General features: G+C 44.2%; 5 protein-coding genes across 12 annotated transcripts; 2 read left to right on the top strand and 3 right to left on the bottom strand.

Annotated features, from left to right (window-relative positions):
* Positions 1 to 206: 206 nt before the first annotated feature.
* LOC105563874 (ornithine aminotransferase, mitochondrial) lies at positions 207 to 7,098 on the bottom strand. Of its 4 annotated transcripts, XM_012015837.1 has the most exons (11): positions 6,649 to 7,091; positions 5,933 to 6,180; positions 5,501 to 5,802; positions 4,906 to 5,236; positions 4,407 to 4,820; positions 3,084 to 3,100; positions 2,295 to 2,614; positions 1,568 to 1,872; positions 1,201 to 1,401; positions 680 to 905; positions 207 to 423 (listed from the first exon to the last, which is right to left on the bottom strand). In XM_012015837.1, the coding sequence occupies exons 2-11, from the start codon at positions 5,996 to 5,998 to the stop codon at positions 257 to 259; spliced, it is 2,349 nt and encodes a 782-aa protein (XP_011871227.1). In that variant the 5' UTR covers positions 5,999 to 6,180; positions 6,649 to 7,091; the 3' UTR covers positions 207 to 256. The 4 variants fall into 4 exon arrangements, with proteins under 4 accessions (XP_011871227.1, XP_011871226.1, XP_011871225.1 ...); XM_012015836.1 differs by lacking the exons at positions 3,084 to 3,100; positions 4,407 to 4,820; positions 4,906 to 5,236; ... (1 more) ...; positions 5,933 to 6,180; positions 6,649 to 7,091 and adding an exon at positions 2,786 to 2,880 and having other exon boundaries at positions 2,295 to 2,688; XM_012015835.1 differs by lacking the exons at positions 3,084 to 3,100; positions 4,407 to 4,820; positions 4,906 to 5,236; ... (1 more) ...; positions 5,933 to 6,180; positions 6,649 to 7,091 and adding an exon at positions 2,755 to 2,853 and having other exon boundaries at positions 2,295 to 2,688.
* A 24-nt stretch (positions 7,099 to 7,122) lies between these two features.
* On the bottom strand, positions 7,123 to 9,053 carry LOC105563870 (TBC1 domain family member 7). The gene is made up of 6 exons (XM_012015829.1): positions 8,981 to 9,053; positions 8,226 to 8,575; positions 7,756 to 8,040; positions 7,540 to 7,669; positions 7,379 to 7,461; positions 7,123 to 7,259 (listed from the first exon to the last, which is right to left on the bottom strand). Exons 1-6 carry the CDS (start codon positions 9,020 to 9,022, stop codon positions 7,163 to 7,165), a joined length of 987 nt encoding a protein of 328 aa, XP_011871219.1. The 5' UTR covers positions 9,023 to 9,053; the 3' UTR covers positions 7,123 to 7,162.
* Positions 9,054 to 9,462: 409 nt separating this feature from the next.
* On the top strand, positions 9,463 to 10,086 carry LOC105563872. Of its 2 annotated transcripts, none has more exons than XM_012015830.1 (2): positions 9,463 to 9,546; positions 9,644 to 10,086. In XM_012015830.1, the coding sequence occupies exon 2, from the start codon at positions 9,655 to 9,657 to the stop codon at positions 10,063 to 10,065; it is 411 nt and encodes a 136-aa protein (XP_011871220.1). In that variant the 5' UTR covers positions 9,463 to 9,546; positions 9,644 to 9,654; the 3' UTR covers positions 10,066 to 10,086. The 2 variants fall into 2 exon arrangements, with proteins under 2 accessions (XP_011871220.1, XP_011871221.1); XM_012015831.1 differs by having other exon boundaries at positions 9,515 to 9,563.
* LOC105563873 (methyltransferase-like protein 25) lies at positions 10,055 to 11,969 on the top strand. Its single transcript, XM_012015832.1, has 4 exons — positions 10,055 to 10,654; positions 10,736 to 11,087; positions 11,372 to 11,469; positions 11,545 to 11,969. The coding sequence occupies exons 1-4, from the start codon at positions 10,076 to 10,078 to the stop codon at positions 11,776 to 11,778; spliced, it is 1,263 nt and encodes a 420-aa protein (XP_011871222.1). The 5' UTR covers positions 10,055 to 10,075; the 3' UTR covers positions 11,779 to 11,969.
* A 252-nt stretch (positions 11,970 to 12,221) lies between these two features.
* LOC105563869 (hippocampus abundant transcript 1 protein) lies at positions 12,222 to 21,787 on the bottom strand. 4 transcript variants are annotated; one of them, XM_012015826.1, is made up of 7 exons: positions 21,402 to 21,787; positions 16,230 to 16,631; positions 15,874 to 16,095; positions 15,458 to 15,741; positions 15,011 to 15,317; positions 14,685 to 14,841; positions 12,222 to 14,454 (listed from the first exon to the last, which is right to left on the bottom strand). In XM_012015826.1, the coding sequence occupies exons 1-7, from the start codon at positions 21,525 to 21,527 to the stop codon at positions 14,348 to 14,350; spliced, it is 1,605 nt and encodes a 534-aa protein (XP_011871216.1). In that variant the 5' UTR covers positions 21,528 to 21,787; the 3' UTR covers positions 12,222 to 14,347. The 4 variants fall into 4 exon arrangements, with proteins under 4 accessions (XP_011871216.1, XP_011871218.1, XP_011871215.1 ...); XM_012015828.1 differs by lacking the exon at positions 21,402 to 21,787 and adding an exon at positions 16,811 to 17,574 and having other exon boundaries at positions 14,706 to 14,841; XM_012015825.1 differs by lacking the exon at positions 21,402 to 21,787 and adding an exon at positions 16,811 to 17,568.
* Positions 21,788 to 23,268: the final 1,481 nt, after the last annotated feature.

Here is a 23,268-nt window from a genome sequence, read left to right as displayed (position 1 = left end):
TTGCGACTCAAAATTTTGTATAAGCAAATTGATACGCTTAAAAAATTTGTCGACATTGTACAGTGCGTAATGTACAACTTGCACGAATTTTTTAATCGTATCTATTGACTACGAAATAGCACGTTTCTAGACGCAAAGGACATATTGTAATTTTAAGCGCATTTTTTTGCAACGACTACAGTAACACGACAGCAAAAAGCAATCTTGTTGTATGAAATATGTTTATTGTACAATCTTGGAGGAAATTTTCAATTCTCTATTTGTAACTTTTGAGAACCGTAGTGAGAATATTTATTCCCTCTCGTAATTGTTCTTCCGTAATCGTTAACGGGGGCGATATTCTGATGATTTGACCATGCGCCGGTCTCGACAACAGTCCGGCGTCTCTCAGCTTTAGACAGATGTCCCAACCCTCGGCGAACTCTGCAAGTAAAAGCCACCTTGAGCGTATCGTGATAAATTCAATACATTCTTGTTGGAATAATATTATCGAACGTTACGCGACACATCGTCATATCGATGCGGGATAAAGTCGTAGTTTGCAAAATATGCTTTTAATTTTACGTGCAACAACAAGTATTTTATCTTCACTCGTATCGCGCAACGGGTTTTTAACTTGGCGGCGATTTATCAGCGAATGTGGCTGACACATTAATTCTTGTTCATAAGCTGCTGATACCTTTGTTTATCACGAGACCGGCCAGAAGCCCGCGTCCACGGAACTCTGTGGCGATGTCCCTCGGCAACTTATTCAGTTCTTCTTTCAGAATTTTCCCGAGCCTCTTCGCGTTCTCGGCCAGATTTTCCTCCTCCAGAATTTTAACCGCCTCCAAAGCAACCCGGTTGCCAAGCGGACTCCCGCCGAAGGTGCTTCCGTGCGAACCTGTCTCCAGGCCGAGCATTATCTGGAGACAAACGATCAGCCTGAATTAAAGACCCTTATCGTGCCAAACAGGCGATTAATATCGCTTCCTTTCCAAGTACGTAAGAGACAGATATCGCGTTTCCGCCTACGTGAAACTGCAATGATAATTTAACGCAAGAAACTTTTACAAGTGACAATGGTTGTTAAAATATTTTACAAAATCGTATAAATTGAATTTATGCCAACTATTGTTAAATTAAGGCACGCACAAAATAGAGCTAATATCGAATTGCTGAATAATATTACGATGATCGCGGTGAAACTTTTTCGGATACCTGATCGTCCGCCAGGACACCGGAGACTGGATACATGCCACCGGAGAGTGCTTTTCCTAAAATGAGAATATCCGGCCTGCAGCCTTCGTGGTCGATTGCCAAACGCGTGCCAGTTCTGCAAAGACCAGTCTGCACTTCGTCGGCAATCCACAAAACATTGTACTTGGTACACAGTTCTCTCACACGTTTCAGATAACCGTCCTGAGCGAAGAAAATCAAAGAATGTCTATTAAAATTACCAAAAGATTAACGTTAAAGGTTCAGTGATATTGCAATGTCAACAGGAAGGATGATTCTAATTTTCTGCAGTAAAAATAATTTCTGAATTTGCATCAATACAATGCCGTGTATTTTCGCGTTAACTCACTGTCGGCACAATGACGCCAGCTTCTCCCTGAATGGGTTCCATCATGAACGCGCAGATGTTGGGGTTCTCCTGAAACTTTTGTTCCAGAGCCACTGGGTCGTTGTACGGCACCTTCTCGAAAAGAGGCACGTAAGGGCCAAAATCCGTGTAGCAATTTGCATCCGTCGAAGCTGACACGGCAGCTAACGAACGGCCCCAGAAGTTCCCGTTGGCGAACACAACGGCAGCTTTGTCATTCGGTACTTTTTTAATTCTATATCCCCAGCGCCTGGCCAATTTTACGGCCGTGTCACCACCTTCGACACCTACGATAAGAAAGGAATGAACGCCCCGACTCTTTTGTCTTCTGCAACACAGAAGCTTGTACTTATCACAAACAGTATTAGGCTGATGGCAGAGAATAATCTGTAAACGCTTAAGTCGCAGTATGTAATAAGTGAAAATTGTATACGACTTACGTTTTTCTCTGCCTTGCCTTACGTTTACGACTAATGTCCACTTCTGTCAATGCAGATTAACTTTAATCGCGGTTTAACTTATTTTTTTATCTTTCTCCGATTGCTAGAACTAGAAACAGACAAGAAGTAAGTTAATAAAGTTAGTCTACATTGGTAGAAACAGACGTAGGACTTAAGCGTTTACGGATGATTCTCTGCCATCAGCCTTAAACTCTTTCCGACAATTACCAAGATACTAAAACTAATTCTTTTCTGAAGCGAGTTCACACCTGTGTTCATAGGTAAAAACCGATCCCATCCCAGGAGTTTTGTCAGATATTCTCCCAGCTCGCCGTGAGGCTCCGTGTAGAAGGCCCTTGACGTGTGCGCCAGCTTCCCAGCCTGATCCCTCATTACTTTCACCAGACGTGGGTGACAGTGGCCCTGGTTGACGGTCGAGAATCCTGCCAGGAAATCGAGGTACCGTTTTCCATCGATGTCCCACAGGTAGACCCCCTCGCCGCGAGAGAGAACAACCGGTAGCGGTTTGAAGTGTATACCGCCGTACTTGTTGTCGCGGTCGATCACTTGCTGGGAACTCAGGAACCTTCTCTTGTCCGTTTCTCTTACGATGCTGAAGAATCTCTGTCTCACGGATTGCAAAGCCATGTTTTTCTCCTCACCCTGCAATATAGTTGGAACGTTGTAACGTTGCCGCAATGTTCGCTGGAATGTGTCGCTTTTACGAACCTTCTCTTCGTTAAGCACAAGTAAAGCTTACCAGAAAGAGCGCAAGGCGTCAGAAAATAAGCCTCTGCTGGCGAGTTCTACAATCTCGCTTTTATATCAAGGTAAAAGAAGATATGACAAAAGATACGGTAGATTACTTATTTACTGGAATCGTGTAAGCATTGCGACAGAGGCTATTTAGAGGATATACCTTTATACCTGGAATCATATCTGATAAAAAGCACTAATAAAGGCGCCAGCTTGCCGAAGTAAACAAATCGCGATAAACAATACAATCTAAAGCGGTTTTATATTAACAGTATATCGAAGAAAGAACAACGGAAAATTACACTTGTTCTGCATTTGACTTGAATTTAATGCCGCATTGTTCTTCAAAAGAAGACAGGTGCCGTATAAATAAGACTTGAATTTTAACTCTTTCGTTGATATAACTTTCAGGTTTTTTTTAACTAGACTTATTACTTAAAAATTTAGTATTTACTGATTACAAGCCATGTCTATATGTTTTTCGGTGTATTATCTCTCGTGTCGTTGCATTAGGCATACATTATTATTTGCGTAGAGAATGTTATCGGACGAAGCTATTAATAACCCGAAATGAATAACTCATTTGCCACGTTAATTACAGTTATGCTAGAGACAATAATACGACCACATTCCAAGTGAATTATTCGAACTCTCTTAACAAAATAGGAATCGTAAATGATGATAATTGTGTTTGTTTGCAGCGTTTCGCTGTTTTATGAAGAAATATCTACAATTCGATATACGTCAATGCACTCGTGACCGATTCAACCTCTTGCCTCGTGTGCATTATTCGATAAAATTCCGATCTGTCGCAAATGATCAACTTTTTTTGACATAGCATATGTATAGCGATATGGATTAACTTTACTGCACGAATATTATCAAGATAAAAATCACGATGGACAATTATTCGAACTCTCTTAACAAAATAGGAATTGTAAATGACGATAATTGTGTTTGTTTGCAACGTTTCGCTGTTTTATGAAGAAATATCTACAATTCGATATACGTCAATGCACTCGTGAACATGACAACGACACGCACATTTTTAAATAAAATTATATACAGTGAGTAGATTAGAAAATGATGTGGGTATAGAACATCAATCATTATGCATTTCTTCAAGGTAATCATTATTCGCATTTTTATTCGAAAAGTACTTATTTTTATGGTGTGTAGCATTTATTATCAGCATTGATCGAGATATCGCCTCTACTTTCCATTTCCTAGATGACGAACCAATAGTTAGTTTTATATCATTTGATACATAATTTGAAATAAATCGTAATTTCGAGTCGGATATGTCGCAACTTTCAATATTTATTTTATCATTTAAGAAGAAATGGTCTTCTTCTATATGAAAAATCTTGCTTAGCTTTTGCTCGCGCAAGAATGTACCGCACGATCGATTAATAACAATATTAGAGGTGACATACGACGGGTGTGCGTTAGTTATACGCGAGAATAGTCTTGGAAATGATATCCGCGCACTCGCGTATCTGTTCCTCCGTGATAACTAACGGCGGCGCCAGACGAATGATGTGTCCGTGCGTCGGTTTCGCCAGTAGCCCGCGTTCCTTCAGTTTCAAGCAGATATCCATGGCGTCGAACTTTTGATTAATGACGATGGCGTTCAAGAGGCCTTTTCCCCTCACCAAAGTGACCATTTCCTTCGGTAGCTTGCCAAGCTCGTCTCTAAACACACGGCCGAGCCTCGCCGCGTTCTCGGCGAGTTTCTCCTCTTCCAGGACTCGAAGAGCTTCGAGGGCGATCCTGCATCCAAGGGGATTACCACCGTAAGTAGACCCATGCTCGCCAGGCTTGATCGTGAGCATAACGGGGTCGTTTGCCAGTACACCGGAAACAGGATAGAATCCTCCGGACAGGGCTTTACCGAGAATCAAAATATCCGGCTTGACGTTCTCGTAATCCACCGCGAGCCTCTTCCCCGTTCTCGCCAGGCCGGTCTGCACCTCGTCCGCGATCCACAAGACATTGTTCTTCGTGCACAGCTCTCGAATTCCTCTCAGATATCCGTCCTTTTTCGAGGTACAAAGAGAATTTTAGAGATCTAGGGCGAGGGTGGCTCTCTTCATGCTTAAGCGTTCGCACGTGAAAGCTTACCTTGGGTACTACAACGCCAGCTTCACCTTGGATAGGTTCCACCATGAAGGCGCAGATATTTGGATCGGCGAGAGCCCGTTCGAGCGCCGGGAGGTCGTCGTAGGGCACAAGCTCGAAGCCCGGCATAAACGGTCCGAAGCCGCTGTAACTGCTGGGATCGGTGCTCGAGGAGACAGCGCTCAGAGTCCTTCCCCAGAAGTTGCCTTCCGCAAACACTATCTTGGCCTGATTGTGCGGTATGCCCTTGCACGAGTATCCCCATCTGCGTGCCAATTTGCATGCCGTTTCGCCACCTTCCACGCCTGTGTTCATCGGCAACCATTTGTCATAGCTGAAGGAATCAAATTGAAAACAAAAAATTATCTTACAATTTTTTCAAGATTATCCGAATCTGGATCTCTGTTTGTAATCTAATTATCACAGTTCGCGCAACTTTCGAAGGACTAAATATTAACTAGCTTTCCAAAAAATAACATTACACCATGTATATAGACTTATCTTCTACTTTCTCTTATTGATCTCTTATACTTTAGATCTCGTTGCGTAATCGTTTATCTTATCAACACGAGTTTGAAATTAAAAAATAACACTGTACCTGAAAAGTTTCGTGATATATTCTTCGAATTCACCCAAAATATCGGAATAAAATGCTCTGGACGTCAGAGTTAAATTTTTCGCCTGGTCGATCATCGCTTTGTATATTCTAGGATGGCAGTGTCCTTGATTGACTGCCGAGTAAGCGCTTAAAAAATCAAAGTATCGTTTCCCCTCGACGTCCCACATAAAGACACCTTCAGCCTTGCACAAAGCCACGGGGAGTGGATGATAATTGTGAGCACCATATTTAGATTCGCGATCGAATACTTGTTGAGATGTAAGTGTTCTGCATTGAACGCGCTGGAAAGGAAGAAACATTTAAATTAATCCTGATGGCATTCAAAATTGTTGGACAATATCGGCATTTGTAATATAACTAACATTGGATCAAGGTTTAGCCAATGCACTGTACTACTAGGGATTATATTACCTGAGACAACAATGCTCTCGCTGATCTTTCGGTATTTAGCAACACCGCTCTCGTTAATGGCTCCATCCTGTAGACCGTAGGAGTGCCCTTGTTACTTAAGACGGTGGTAAACTAAACACGAGCGAGAGACTTGATATTAGAACCGTGAGCTAAGTGGTCCACTGCAAATTCAAAATGTAGCCTTCGCGACAGCTGTTACTCTGCCAATAAAGTGAAAGTTGGTCAGAGAACACAGCTGTTCCATTTATCTGAAATATTAATTTCGATATATTTGCAGATTACAAAATTGTGTGTCGTTATCAGCGATTGGTGTGATTGCTCCTTTTCTCGTTAACCAAACTTAAAATTTATCTTAATTTTAAAATTAATTTGTGCATACACTAAAACATATAAATTATGTAGATATTGCAATTTTATAACCAAAACATCTTTTAGATTCCAGCATATTGAATTATTTATTGACCAACTTTTCCATAATCTCTTAATTCACTAAGTATCATAGTTATACAAAAGATTTCAATTAAATCGTATTTGCTTTTATTTTGTATATTAAAACCTCTTGTCGAAATAATTAATGATCCATCCACCGAAAATTAAATAAAGATTAGATTAGATTACAAGCATGTTTGAACACAAGCGTTACTGAAATATTTTACTCGCAACAAAATTTTCCCTAATACCGCTGACGAGTTAACGAACGTATAAATTCTACTTACTCTTACAAAGACCGTAATTCAATGTGCCCAGCAGTCACCGATCGGATATCGACGCAAGCGGACCCCAACGACTAGTCGGACTGGTAAACGGTTGAGTTCCTCGTGCTTAGTTCAAGTTTTATTTATCTCAATCGTTCGATTGAAGGATACTATCACGTGCCTCTCGCTACACCAACACGACACAAATCACATTGCTTCCCCCCTGATCTGGTGTCCTTGTCGCACGTATTATCGCTGATAATAATAGTAATAACTCTCATATCTACGTGCAAACGACACGATAGAAGTATACGGAAGACTACGAGTAAATTTAGATAGAAAAGATGGATAACGTTCGTGATTTGCAAGACATTCTGAATTTTTTAATTTCAAAATCGAGTGACGATTATTCTTTCAAAACATTTTCGAACGTATCTTTCAATGATTGAAGCGAAATTATCGTTACTACAGTTACAAATAAAATACTTACATTTCTAAATTGCAAATTTAATTTATTATAGGCCCAGGGTCAATTTCACGAAAGTATTAATGTCCACGTATCAAAGTTACTCTGAGTGACGTTGAAAATCAGGTTTCTATAGCGTTTAAATATGAGACACACTTGGAAAAAACTAGAAACAAACTTAATGTTGACAATAACTTAATCGTACAATATATACAATTAATATATAGAATATACCGCGCTTTTATCTTATGTGGTATAAAGTATTAACTGTGCTTTGTGAAATACATGTCAACTTGTTGAGTTGTCCCGCTCTGCTGCATCGATTCGATTGCTTTATTGACTATCACCTCTGACGTTTCTTCCGTTATCTAAAACACAATGTAAGATCTAAGAAAGCATGCCCATTGCGTTATATTACGGTGCGATGGTTTAGCCAGTAGTCTTACATTATTAATAGTATCTAACACGTGATCCGTGCTGTCGCATCTCAATAATAGGCGTCTCAAAGTGGTCAACGTAACAACGGCAACAAATATTAAAATTCGGTATGCCCCGACGGTGATTTTGTCCCATATCCTACAATAAAGAATTGAATGCTCTAGCGATTCTACAAGTACGGGAGGTTGCGATGCAGCTTTTATGACAACACGTTGCATGCATACTTGGCAATAGATCCATTACATATTATGCCAGCGAAACACGAATAAAACCACGCATCGTATGGCAAATTATAAAGGGCGTCAATTTTAACGAGATGCTTGTACAACTCTACGTCCTCCTTCTCCAACAGCGCGTATGTACAGTCTTGCAACTTTCCCACTTCCTTCTGCAGCCTCTCAACTTGCACAAAAAGCCCGGATAATATCCAATACATGTCCACCAGCTTCTCTTCCTCCGATTCAACGTCAATCACATGCCACAGCGTCTCGGCCATTTTGCTCATAGCTCTGGAATAATTCTGTTACAATACAACATTTTGGGCCGTCGCGCAAAGTGTCTGCGACTTTATAGAGCCAAGGCGTCCCTCGGGATTCACAGAGAAAAGCTAATCGAGACAAATTTCGGGTCTGGGTTAAAACTCATCAAAATTCCATTTGAATGTAAAAGTCTGATATCGGGTAATGCAGTGCACCTGTACAACGGCGACTCCAACTGAGCGGTCATGTCAACTTTAGCCCTTCTTCTGCGCAACAGCCACATCGCTAGGAACATGAGATGAGGCTTCGTCAAGTCGTCTATGACCTTGGTGACTCTCAGTGCTCTCTGCAAGTCCTGAAACTCCACCTTGCGCTGGGCCATTATGAACCCCTGGCTCTCCGGGTAAACCGGTATAACGTCGAGCAGGACCTTCCACAGGAAGTTCCTGTACATAGCGGGCATGGTGAATCTCAAGCAGAACTGCTTCAGCTTTGTCTTGTCAAGCGGGCGCTCCTTCAACAGTATCTCCAGCGACCTCTTTTCCTCGACGCTGCGAAAACCGACCTGCGACGTTTCAAAGAAATAGCGTTCTGAGGACCTCTGGTACATACGCGGGTACAGTTGTCGCTCCGATTTGCCCAAGGAGAAGAAAAAGTCAGGATGATGACAATTTCATGTCACATTGGCCAAATTTATGTCAAATTTTGGTCAACACGGCATCAAATTGACCAAAATTTGGTCAATATGACATCAAATTGACATCATCCTGACTTTTTCTTCACCTTGGGTGGAGAGCAAACCCAAGGAGAAGAAAAAGTCAGGATGGTGTCGGTTTGATGTCACATTGACCACATTTATGTCAAATTTTGGTCAATTTGATGCCATATTAAATTTGGTCAATATGACATCAAACTGACACCGTCCTGACTTTTTCTTCTCCTTGGGGAACGGCGTTTGGGTAGGCCTCACCTTCTCGTAATACTGCGAGCGGAAATTCCGCTCATCCGTCATTTTTCCCGTCTCGTCGAGGTCGAAATAAACGGAAGGGAATCGGACAATAGACAAGTGTCGCGGCCGAGCCGGAGAGGAAAGCGTTTCTTCAAACCGCAGCACCACTGCACATTCCGCGTCCACGTAGCGCCGACACGACCAGACACGACAGTGTGTCAGAACATAACCTGCAATACTGGCCGCACCGTGCGCGCGCGCGCGCGCGCAAGTCTCGGTCGGTTTCGCCGCTTTTACGGCTTCGACAGGCGAATTTACGCCACGTCGCGCTCGTTGAGACCGAGAGGACTCGCGCACGGTTAGTCCACGTGCGATCACGCCTGTCGCGTACTCGGCATCGGCGCGCTCTCGCGCGTCACCGCGTCGTATACGCATCCGTCCGTATAGTAGTCTATAGACGTTGCCCCAATTCATCTAACAAGCATCACGACTTGCCTCGCAGCTCATTACCATCGTTGATTGATGCGCAATAGCTCGGCAGGCTTTTATCTTGCAATCGGTACTTTTGCCACGACAATTGGCCAAGAGTAAGTGGAGTGGATACGTAAGACTACCTTTCGAACAGAATACTTTTCGCGTGTAGCAGAATGCAAAGATGTGTAACCTGCCGCTGTCTTTTTCTAGTCAGTATAATTATGTCCCAGGAAGGGAAGGATGTGGACGTGAACAAGGCCTTTGAGGACCTGCTGTTTGCGGAGGAAATCGCGCAGAAGTCGGCCTACGAGGAGGGCTATAAGAGCGGCAAGGAGCAGCTGCTGAAGGGATACCACCTTGGCTATCACAGGGCCAGCACCATCGCCGCGCAATTGGGATACTACAGCGGAGTGCTGGAGCACTATTTGCAGAGCGACGACGCCAAGTGCGAGAAGGCGCTGGCAATAGCCTGGAAGCTGTTGCAGGACATTCGCGGCACGCTTCCCGAGCACCAGGACGACAGTCTGGACATTCTCAAAGCCGTGGAGGACATCAAGTTCAAGTACGCCAAGTTCTGCTCGCTAGCCAAGATCAGTCCACTTTATCCGGAGACGGATAAACTTGAATTCTAATGCGACGACAATGACGGAGTACAACCGGCACTTTGAGAGGGCGTTGGACTTGATTGATGTCTATCGCAAGCTGATAGACTGCCACCTGGTTGACTTCATCACCGAAGGATTGTGGGACGAGTGCTTGCCGGAGGGACTCAGGGCGGAGCTCGAGAGCGTCGACGCGAGCGACGATATCTGGGCAGAGAACGGCGCGGACTCGGAATTGACTAGTTTCATACAATCGACGAGATCGCTCTCCTTAGAGTCGTGCCCGGCTGTCATGCGCGCGGACGACTTGCCAAAGCTGTTACCGCAGCCTTCCAAGGGGCGTTGTTCGATCGAGGGCGAACTTATTCGCCCCAAGTCCGAGCTCATGAATGCAAAGAAGTCGCACGAGATTGAAGTGCTTGGAAAAGTCATCGCCGAAATGGCACTTGCCACCAGCAGCTTGGTAATAGACGCCGGAGCTGGGAAAGCGTATCTGTCGACGTACTTGTCGGAACATTTCGATATTCCTGTATTGGCAATCGATTCGTCGCTAGTTTGCCACAAGGGTGCGACTAGTCGTCAGGAAAAGATTCAGAAGAGGAAACGGCCGCTGACGAAGGTTTACGAAAGTTATTCAATCGCCTTGCCTCGTTTATGACGTTTGTAAAAAATTCTCACGTTCTTGTCCTATGCCCCTTAGGTTCGATATATAGTTCAAGAGTTGGACGACACGACCAATTATAGTAAAATGGTGAATACGCATTGTCCCGATTGGAGCGTAAACAAGAATCTCATCTTAGCGGGACTACATACCTGTGGGATGCTCGTGCACTCGGTGATCAGAGCTTTCGTACGTGCGAGGGACATCAATTTGCTCCTTGTAGTTCCATGCTGTTATCACTTGGCGGATGAAACCCTGAGCGGACGCTGGAATTTCACCAGAAATGCCAGAATGTTGGCTCAGCAATCTGTCGAGAGGAGCAAACATAACAAGCATCTTTCTCCTTCGTTATTTTACAGAGCCGTGTTGCAAGTTATTTTACATTCAATGGGTCAGTACAATGCGAACGTAAATACATATTTGAACACTGACCTCGATCGTCGAGTGGGATCTTGTGCCTCGGCAATTACGTTTGCGTCTTTCAAGACTGCGTTTTAAGAGCGCTACACGATACTAGGCAAATTTACAAATTATTAGGCATAAGACACCACTCGAGATGCTCGAAAATTAATATTTGCTTATCCTATACAATAGATATCTGTCGATTGCTATTAACGATTTTTGAAATATATTTTGAATTTGTATTTTATATTAATTTATGTATATTGTTAATAGGACATTACAATGCTAAAGTGGGTCGTGGTGGATCATTTAATAATTTCGCGGATTACGCAAAGTGTGCGCTATCCAAACTCGGGGTGGATAAGAAGCAGGTACGTGTGTTGAATCTAGACTTGTCTGTTTTAATTTCTGCCAACAGAAATTTTATGAAACGTACGATATTTTAGATACCATCCGCTTACGTGTTGCAACAAATATATCAAAATCACATGCATTTCGAACCAAAGTTGCGTCTCTTCCAAATGTTGAGAATATATATGAGCTCAGTGGTGGAAGCGGCAATCATGTTAGATAGAGTAATGTTTTTACAAAACAATATCCAGTGTTCCAAAGTTGCTGTGATACGCTTGTTTGATCCAGCACTCTCTCCCAGATGTTATGGAATAATTGCAACGAAATAGTAAATATGTAAATAATATTAACAATGTTATGAAAAGAAGAGATTTTATCTGGTTATGAAACCATACTCTACTTTATTCGTATTTTAGAAAGTAAGTTTTGTCACTCTTGATATAAATATGAATAATTTACACATGAAATAACTAAACTGTTGCATGTAAAGGCAATTTTCAATAAATTTTTCTATAAAGTACTCGTTAATATTTAAATTCACACAACTGACCTATTCAAATACAGAATATTCCTTGTGTCAATATCCGGAATGTTCCTCGCTGTTCAATAATCGGAGTACTTGAAAACTCCTGCTGGATTTCGTCGAGTGCAGGAATAGATATTGACATAAGAGACACACTTCAATATTTTAATACATTGTTTCAACTAACGTAATTTTCGAATATTTTATACCGCATAAATGCGAGATTTTCAAGTGTTACCTTCATTTATCTTAAAAATAATCACTTTTTATTAATGCATTCATCGTACATTATACATATACAATTACTTGATTCGTAATAGAATCAAGACTTATATTCTATGTTTTATCCTTAATATTATAATCTTCCTGTTTGCTTTGTATATTTATAATACAATTGCGTATATTTACTTCAGTGTACGAGAGCGAGTTCGTAAGTAACTCTAAGGAAATACAAACAGAAACTATAGAACTGCAATTGCACTGTTTACACCTCACGATTTCTACTTTGTCCTGTAATACTTTACTGTAATACAGCTAGGTTCTAGAAAACGCACGTAATTTTAATACATTCGACAAAGATTATAAGCCATATCGACTGAAACCTTCAATATCTAGCAAACTGTTTTGTTTCAGACGTACATAAAAATAAGGAGTTAACATTAAATATGTATCAAATACATATTTGTTACCTTTATTTATAAAAAGATTCAGTATTAATATCATCCAATAATTGATGTAATTTGGAATTTTTCCAGAAGATAATCACAAACGTGTGCAAACTTACGAAATAATAATTGTTAAGGGAGGTTTTTAAATTTGCGAAAAGAGCACGTTGCATATTTTCTTCTTTTTTTTTTACTAAATTGCATTTGTCATTAATCACTCTTTGGTTTTCATCGACACTAATCGAGTTCATAATGACTAAAATCAATTCAGTAGAGTAACTAAAATTACTTGTCGTTTCCTACAAGTTAGTTTGAAATGGTTCTATTTTTCGTGTAAATATACTATTGATATTTTATAAAAACATACTAATAATAACACACGAATTAAAGATAAACCACATCATTTAAACAATCGAAAAATTTGATATATGCATTTATAATTTTATATAAATCAATAATGCCACTGCACGAAAACATATTCTTTTCCTAAAAGTTTTGATATTTTTATAAAATAGAAGCAAAATATATACAAGATTCTATTCTATTATAAAATGTTTCTTTTCGTTTTAACATCAATGTCTCCGATTATAACACACATAATTTAAGAGAACTATTGATTCTCAATTAATAATTAATATCTCATTTTACTCATAGTGTTAACGTCTACCATTGTCTTTGAATGACAAACTATCACTTTGTATAACTTCCTAGTATTGAGGCCTTTCTCGTTATGTTCATAGTTTCTACCTATTAAAATAAATAGTTTGTGCAGAAAGAAACGAGTCGCATGATTTATAAATAGCTAAATTATATGGTGTATGATGTACATTGTACAAGAATGATAAGTAATTATCATATCATACAAAAGGAAAATACGTTTCAAAGAATTTGCATCCTTTTCAATTGTCAATTAATGCTGCTTTTGTATGTAAAAATTATGCTTACAAGGAATGTGTAAAAGCTATTTCTAGTGCTACGAATGTACGGAGATGCAAAAATACGTTGCGCAATTTACATTAGCACTTGATATAAAAAGTGGTAACATAAATTAGAAACAAGAGAAAAGGATACGACATCAAAAGTAAAAGATCAAGGTATAAATCTAATAAATTACGGATTACAGTTTTCACCGATGTATCGTTTTGTGCCGTTGGCGAGCTGCATAAAGAGTCACTGATACTGATTACTTGGCGTAAAATTGTTACATCTGATTTAATAGTCGGCGCAAAAATCTTGAAAAGGAAGATCTAATGTTACGTTTTTTTTTAATCGCAACACGCTTGTCGTACGATCACACACGACTCTGAGATCAACCCACGGTATTATCGCACAAGCACTGCTTGTGCAAATTTGTCACAACCTAAACATTAAGTTCCATCGATAAGTCCTAAAATCAAGCTTAGTTACTGCCTTAAACAAATAGTATAATACAATATAGACAACTCTATTACAGTCGCCTGATTCGATTCAGGTGCATCTCATAGTAACGACTAGGGCTGTTACTTTTGATAACTTCGAAACTTCAAAGATTTCGAAAGTTCCAAGTCAACTTCGAAGCTTCGAAAGTTCGGATGTCGAAGCCTTCGAAGGAAATGACCAGTCCTAGTAACGACCTCACCACCTCTGATTAAGGGTGGTTAAGGGAAGTTTTACCGATTGGCTAAAGTATTCTCGTCGCTATATGGCTTGTCTTACATTTTTCAATAGACATTATAGCGCGGCGGAATTACAATTGTCGACTAGTGGTGACAGCGGACCGATCTTTCCTCTTCCACTTCCCACTCGGTCTGCCTCGTACTGAACGTCCAAGGACAAACCTAAAATGACAAGCACTTTAAGCTTCACTCTGCACATTGCAACAAGTGAAAAATTTGCCGTATGTATACATGTAATGATTTTTCTAGGGCGTAAACTTTTCTAGCAATAAATTTCCGTGTGCTTAATCAACAAGTCGATAGAAACTGCAATTGAAACAATTTTCGATGAATCCCGTCACCATAAACATATTTGGCATTTTAGCCGTAATATTTGACAACCTGTAACGTACATTTCTGATATGCGTATTTACCGGAGGGCCTCCGGGAAGTGGATGGGTGATGCAACGATCCTGTTGACATTGTATTTGATTCGGGAATAAATGCGGCTACTAGCAGCGCGCAGATCACAAGTAACGCACCAAACACGAACGGCGGCCCCGGCACAAGCTGGAAACACAATTCAACGAAACACTTGAGTTTAAATTAAGTCGGAAAATACTTTTGGCTTATATATTTATAGATACATAAACGTGCCGAGTGTCTCTTCTTCCGACAAATAAGTTTAACGCTGGACATAAAATTACAGGATAGGCTAACAGAAAGAAACTATGCTTACCTGCAGATATAATGTATGTACCTGAGGCATTATGTCAAGATGTGTACTAGTTCCCGTTCTGTTGGTTTCGTCCACGAACGGTTTCAAGGGAAGGTTGGGTGTGTCGTCGTTCAGGTCGACGTGAAAGAGGTAAAATATGACACCGAACATAGCAGGTCCGAGTCCATTGCAGAGACCACGCATCCCAGTCACCATACCTTGTACCAATCCCTGTTTATCGGCGTCCGAATGCATGGATACGAACGCGGAGATCGCGGGGTACGTGATGCTTGATACAGAAGCAAGTACTCCAGCGGCCCACATCATCCTTGAAACAATTAACGTTTGATAAGAGACATTGACACGTTGTCGCTCTTTGCCATCGCGTTTAATCTCGACTCGTTATCGTAATTTTGTTGCTACTAATAAAGTAACATCTGCTCGTTAGCGGAGAAACAAGTAATTTACCATGTTTGCGAGCCGAATCCGTACCACATGAGCTGTAACATCTCGAACAGCAGACCGAGCATTATAGTGTGTTTGCTGCCGAGCGTTCTCATCAAGGGCCCTAATACAATTTGCGCCCCCACACTCAGGATGCCCACCACGGCGATAAATATTGCTACCATAAGATTGGAGAAACCCATGGCCAATTTTAAGTAAACGAATATACAACTATACTGTCCCGCTTCAGGGAGGTAACTCAGGAACACAGTGACACACAGCATTAAAATAGTATGATCTTTGCCAACCTGCAAAGTAAATGTACATTTCTTTTCTACACACAGTGCTCCTATTTAGAAAAATGATGCGTCGCACAAATATCGCGCCCTCTCGTCTCTGCGCGACGGATTCTGTAATCTCTTTGATACTTGTGCCTTTACCTTTCCAAGAGCAGCAAACGGATCGGCCTGCTCCCACGATATGGGCGCCGGCGGACGTGTTTTCTCAGGCAAACTTTCAGGTACGGCCACTAATATGAAAAACACATCCAAGACTGCGATCGCCGTTGCTAATGCCACGGAAAGATTTTCTCCGTATGTCTTCATGATATAAGCACCCAAGGCTGGACTTATCACCATACTCGCGGCAAAAGTTGCCGACACCTGAGGAGCAAAATGTCCAATTATTTTATCTCATACGTCAGGTTGCATCATGACCGTCGGCTTGCGAAGGGAAAGCTCTGGCCGTTGAAACGCAAGTGTTGCCACTTGGCCGATAAGAAATGGCATTCACGTACCAAGCCGTACGCGAGCGATCTTTGATTCTCTTCCGTCACGTCCGCAACGTATGCAAACACCACTGAGAATGTGCAAGCGAATACGCCACTGATGGAGATCATGGCGAAGAACCACCACGTGTTGATGCTCATTAGGGGAATTGGTGCGCATGTGAAGGCCACTGTGATGAGTAAAAAAAATTTTCGACCCCATACGTCGGAGAGGGCACCGATCAGTGGCGCGGAGAGGAAAGATAAGATCCCTTTGATTCCTATTATCAAGCCATTCATCAGGAACGTGTGATCCGGAAATGTTTCGTTCAGTACCCTAATAATAGGCATGGTGAGCAATCCCCATGCGAAGAATTCCAGAAATATTACAACCAGCGCGTGATACACGCTCGCCTCGCCGACGCCAGAGCTCTGAAAAAGACAAGAACAAAGCGATCCTTAGCACGGGCGCGTGAAACGTGGCGCGGTATAATTGTTAATAGGAACGTGCGTGTGTGTGTGCGGGCGCGCAAGAGCGTGTAAAATAAATCCCCGGCAAATGGATACGGCCTTCTGCGGGTATCACAGGCGACGGATACTTAGCAGCTGACCTTGAGGTGTCTGTAGCATTGCTGAACGAACGTAGGGGGAGGCGTGAGTTTGGCTATAGCGTGATCCTGACTGTTGTGTATCTCGGAACAGGTCGGGCCCAGGCCCTCTGCCCCGCCGTTCGCCCCGGGGGGCATGGCCCCTAAAGAGTCTCGCTACGTGTGCTTCCTTTCATACTCTCACGTTTTAATCGACACGCCCGCCGTCGTTCCGCTTACGCGACACAGAGACGGATAGTCCTCTCCCGGAGCCATTAACGTCATATCGGCGCACCGTTGCCACAGTTTCCTGCGAGATCTTCCTTCGTCCCTCGATAACGCTCGCAGTTGTCGCTCGCTCAGGCCCGCGTCATTTCTCATAGCTTCCCTAACGTAACGTCCAAGGCAGACGGGATAGCGCACCATCGTTGAAACGCATGCCTCGCACTAGATTAGCTACCACGAGTGCTTTCCGCGGCCCGTTTCATTTACATTTTTGCCACACGAGTGAGATTGTTACAACGAAGCCGCGCATCTGTCGTCGCTATATATATATATATCTATATATATATATTCGTTTTACATGTCTATCGACAGCGCCTATTAATACAAAACTTTTGATTAACGGTTTGCAACGCTTCTATAAAATAAAACTATTTACTATCACTTTCGCGAATATCATTTATATGCTACGTCTCCTTATGTACACTCTGCCTCGGCGGGTTGCGGGTAAGAAAAGTGAATCGAGTCGTGAGATGCAGGTCACTCCGTTTGTCACTCTGCGCCTCCTCGCTCGCATTCGCGGGAGCGTGACATAATCGATCTCTCTCTCTCTCTCACTCTCTCACGATCGCTCGTCAGCTCGGTTTGAACTTTTTGTTGGCAGTGCAAGGCTCAGGCCAGCGCGTCCCTCCGTGGTGTCCGACTGAAATCCGCTCGATCTCGACGCGCGCGTCCCGCGTCTGTCAAGGGTAACTCCGCGTTCGTCGAGGCACATGACATAATTAGTCCTGTAACGCTGCCGTCCCGCGTGCAGTGCCAACTCGCTGGCGTCATTGGTTTTCTTGGCGGGCTACGCGAGATCCGGGGGGGGCAGAGCAGGGGAGCCGCGTCCCCTGCGACGGGGCCAGGCTCGGGGAAACCGCGCGGCGTCTCCCCGCTCCCTCTGCCCATCGGTGTGAGTCTTTTCCCCCTCGTGACGGGGAGCGCGCGAGCGACGCTGCTTCCCGGAGAGCCCGGGGGGACGGGACGACTCGCGCGCGGCCTTGATCCGATCGCGCACGGCCGCGGCGCGCACCGAGTGACGTCACGGCGGCCGACGCGAGGGGCGCGAGGGACTCGCCTCGGCGACACGGAGGGACGCTTCTTCTCGGCGGCGCTTCGTCGTCCACTCGACGCCCGGGGGTTCTTCTGTGCGGCCGAGAGCGGCGGCGGCGGCGTCGTCTTTCTCTTCCTCCTGGTCTCTTTCTGTCTGTCACCCCCTCTCTCGTGCTGCCGTCGCGTATCTCGTAATCCTGGAGACCGCGGCCGTTCGAGTGTGGCGGCGGCGGCTGCTGCGGCGAGACGAGATCTCGGGCGATCACATATTTCCAGCCGAGAGCCTTCGGCGCGCCGTCAACCCCGTCGCGCGGTCCATTCGCGTCGCGCGGGACGGTTCACGCGAGGAATCGAACCTCCGCATATCGCGACTGCTCCGACTGGTCCCTCTCTCTCTCTCTCTCTCTCACCCTCATCCCCTCCCACGCCGTCTCCTCCCCCGCTCGGCGACGGTACAGCCTGGTCGAGCTAACTCCGCGGGCCCCGCCGTCCTAACCTAACGACCACAGCTGTGCGGCCGAGGCTCCCGCAGAGCGGCGCCGCGAAGCGGTGCCGGGGCGGTCGGATTAGGTCGGTACGCGCGACGCATTGCGATCCATTCGTCGCCAGCACGGACGCGGGAGCGCATCGCGCGCGCCGAGTAATTGATCGATGCGCGCGACACTCGTCTGTTTATGCGCTACGGTGCATGCGTGTGCGGTGCATGCGCGCGCGCGCGCGCGCAAGAAAAATGTTAATGTGTGTACGCGCGTGTGTCTCGCTGACAGGTAAAAAAAACACAGATAAAAACAAATGCGGAGTAATGTCCACTTTTATCTTCCTCGAGTTGGGGAATCACAGCTGGGATGTACGGGGTGACCTCGGCGAAGGCAATTGGACGATCGCGAGACTCGCGAGTCGGTTGCCGAGGGGGAAGAAAAAAATACGGCAACCGTTCGCATCGGGAACGGAGAGGAGTTAATTTGATTTGTATCGGGCGATTCGCCGAACGTCGATTGGCGTAATACAATGACGTAAATAAGTGGGCTCGATGTTGATCCGTAGAAATGAGACTGCCAGCCCGGTGAACATCGAGCGGTTGCATTGCATTTACGTTACAATTTCTCGCTCAATGTACCCGAGGGGAACGAGAAGTCAAGACGACGTCGATTTGATGTCATACTTCGGTCAACGTGACGTCAAATTGACGTCGTCTTGACTTTTCATCTTGCCTCGGGCAAATGTAAAGCCCGTATCAGACTACGGATTGGGATTGGGATTAGATTGAAATCTGACCAATCGCAGTAAAGTTTACTGATCCCAAGTTTAGTAACTTTTACTCCAATTGGTCAAATTTCAATCCAATCTCAATCTCAATCCGTAGTCTGATACGGGCTTAAAGCCCGGATTGGGATTGGGATTAGATTGAAATTTAACCAATCACAGTAAAGTTTACTAATCTCGTGCAGTAACTTTTACTCTGATTGGTTAAATTTCAATCTAATCCCAAACTCAATCCGTAGTCTGATACGGGCTTTACGTTACATTCGCATCGTTGAGTGAGAAATCGTAAAGCCCGTATCAGACTACGGATTGGGATTGGGATTAGATTGAAATCTGACCAATCAGAGTAAAAGTTACTGAACTTGAGATTAGTAAACTTTACTGTGATTGGTTAAATTTCAATCTAATCCCAATCCGTAGTCTGATACGGGCTTAACACAGATGCAACGCGACCGATGCTCGGTGTTTACTGGGCGTGAAGCTTCCGTTGAGAAAATTGAGGACCTAGTGGAGGCTGCAGGTCGAACCAGCGTCCAAACCAAGGAGAAGAAAAAGCCAGGACGATGTCAATTTGATGTCGTATCGACATCAAATTTGTATCAGATTTTGGTCAATAAATTTGGCGACATAAATTTGGTCAATATGACATCAAATTGACATCGTCCTGACCTTTTCTTCTCCTCGGGAAGCTTCGCCACAAATTGTTACGCTCCCTGTCGTCAGTCGGATTTTCCTCTTCGAGCGCACAGTCAGACGTGTTTACAAAAAACGATTAGTCAGCTGATAACGCGTCTCATAGGTTATGTAGATAAGCCGCCGAGTTACTAGTCCCTTCTTCCTCGCGAATGTGCCTCGCGCGAAGCGCGTAAGGACACCCCTCGGAAAAAACCGTGTGCGAGCGGCATGCACCCAAGTGCGATAACGACTTTTTGAGATAATAATGCGCGAGTGCTGGAAAATACACGACGCACACACGTCGCAATTAGCGCGACGTACGTGCGTCCGTCACGTCTGCACAAAAATGATGATTTATACGTGCACGCGCAAGTGCGAGAAAATAATATATATACATAATATTCAGGACCAAGCGTGCCCGCGGATTTAAACGCTCCCGTTTTATCTTCGCGAATCGCCGAAACGTAGAACGCACCACTCAAGGAGAAGAAAAAGTCCAGGATGGCTTCAGTTTCATGTCGTATTGACCAAATTTGTGTCAAATTTTGGCCAATTTCATGCCATATTGACCAAAATTTGACACAAATGTGGTCAATATGACATCAAATTGACACCATCCTGACTTTTTGAATGTTTGATGCCAATTTGATGCCATATTAACCAAAATTTGACACACATGTGATCAATATGGCATCAAATTGACACCATCCTGACTTTTTCTTCTCCTTGGGCAGCCGTGCTTACTCCAATTGTACGGAGTGTACGAGTCAGAAGCCAGAGACTCGATCGTGAATCTCTTCCTCGAGCGTAAACTCGCGGGAAGTGAAAATGTTCATCGGCAAACGTTGAATTCGTTAACAAAATTTTGCACTTTTGCACGAGTTCACGCGAGACAAACGGACTCACGGTTCGAGCCCCAGAAGTGTATGTCGGTCCTTTTCCTTTTTCCAAGAAAAAGCACTGACATACAGTTCAGACTTCGGGGCGCTCGATCGCGAGTCTCTTTCTCCGGCGTAAACTCGCGAGAAAAACTCCGTCAGCGAATTCAACGTTTGTCAATGAAAACTGTCGCTTTTCACGAGTTCGCGCCCGAAAAAAAGATTGGCGACCGAGAACGCATCGTAGACCGGGCCTTGTACCCATCGGGGTAGCCGATCGTGCCGACGCGCTACGTGAGGATAAAACGGGCCTCGGAGATAAAAGCGGTGCGTGTCCGCGCGGCACGCAGGTATGCCGCGGGTGTCGGAGCGAGAGGGTGCTGGTCGGGCGGCTCGGGGGGAGGAGGGGCGAGGAGGGGGGGCGGGGGGGGGTGGTGTCGGTGTGTTTTTAGTTGGGTTTAACGTATAAAATCGTTGGGTACCGTGATGACTCCATCCTTCATAATGGACTTTCGGCTTCGTATGATCATGCCCACGACCTTCTTAGAGACCTTGGCGGGCATATTCACGCACTGCGCGCACAGACTCTTTCGCTTCTTCAATTTCATGAATCCCTAGACTCGCGACGGCACGAAAGAAGTCATCTTCCCCGCGTACACCGTGCTCGGGCCCCACGTCGCACCCCCCGGGAGAGATTTACTTTCAGCTATCGCGGACGGCCGTTCTCATGGTGGGCATCTACATAACAGCGGAGCGAACGAGGCGAGAACGAACGGACATATCCGCGTGTCCGAGGACCAACACAGACTATCGCTGACTATCGTGGACGATCGCGTACGGTCACGGAGTATCGCGACTCTCGCGAGGCGACCGCGTTGGTTCAATATGGAGTGACTTACATCGCGCCCAGTGTCGCCGCACGACACCCGTTATCCAATAGGAGAGCTGGTTTTCTGGTGACTTTAGCAGAGTTACTAGAAAGCGGACTCTCCTATTGGACACCGTTGGCCGCGTTCGGCAAACACAACTGTTGAGTGAGCGCTCAGTATGATTGGTTTATGGCCGCGTTCAGCAGACAACTGTTGAGTGAGCGCTCAATATGATTAGTTCATACTTTTAGATCCAGCCAGTCATATTGGCCGCGTTCAGCAGACACAACTGTTGAGTGAGCGCTCAGTATGATTGGTTAATACTTTTAGATCCAGCCAATCATGTTAAGAAATCATTGAGCGCTCGCTCAACAGTTGTGTCTGCTGAACGCGGCCATTAAAGCCCGTTGCAGACGATGCTATTTCTCCTGCTGGATTGCTTGCAATTTAGTAAATTACTAGGAATCCTGAGTGCTGAGTGGTGCAATGATAGTAATTTACTAAAGCCCGCTGCAGACGATGCTATTTTTCCTGCTGGATTGCTTGCAATCTAATAAATTACTATCGTTGCACCATTCAGCACTCAGGATTCCTAGTAATTTAGTAAATCGCAAGCAATCCAGCAGGAAAAATAGCATCGTCTGCAGCGGGCTTAAATCACAAGCAATCCAGCAGGAAAAATAGCATCGTCTGCAGCGGGCTTAAGAAATCATTGAGCGCTCACTCAACAGTTGTGTCTGCTGAACGCGACCATTCTGATAGAACCGTTTCAATAATTCCGTTGAAATAGTTCTGTGATTGGTGATACGCAGGTTACGCTTAAGCCCGTATCAGACTACGCGGATTGAGATTGGGATTAGATTGAAATTTGACCAATCAGAGTAAAAGTTATTGAACTTGAGATTAGTAAACTTAAAGCCCGTATCAGACTACGGATTGAGATTGGGATTAGATTGAAATTTGACCAATCAGAGTAAAAATTACTGAACTTGAGATTAGTAAACTTTACTGTGATTGGTTAAATTTCAATCTAATCCCAATCCCAATCCGTAGTCTGATACGGGCTTTAAGCCTATCACACAATGCCAGGCAACAGGCAATAGGAATAGGGAATAGAATTTTTGACGCGTTGGATTCGTCGGAAATTTTCGTTCAACCAATCCAACGCGTCAAAAATTCTATTCCCTATTCCTATTGCCTGTTGCCTGGCATTGTGTGATAGGCTTTACTGTGATTAATTAAATTTCAATCTAATCCCAATCCCAATCCGTAGTCTGAGGGTGCTTTCACATGGAGCGTAAATTGCGTAGCGTAACCTGCGTATCACCAGTCACAGGATCATGCTGATAGAACCGTTTCAATAATTCCGTTGAACTAGTCCTGTGATTGGCGATACGCAGGTTACGCTACGCAACTTACGCTCCATGTGAAAGCACCCTAAGTTCTATGGGGGTTGCGTCCACTGATGCCAGCCGAGAAT

This window comes from Vollenhovia emeryi, unplaced genomic scaffold (genome assembly GCF_000949405.1).
Source record: "Vollenhovia emeryi isolate VEMERY1.0 unplaced genomic scaffold, V.emery_V1.0 DF939170.1, whole genome shotgun sequence".
NCBI classification, from domain to species: domain Eukaryota; kingdom Metazoa; phylum Arthropoda; class Insecta; order Hymenoptera; family Formicidae; genus Vollenhovia; species Vollenhovia emeryi.
Note: the sequence above shows the minus strand (reverse complement) of the source record. Positions and strands in the feature narration are given on the sequence as shown.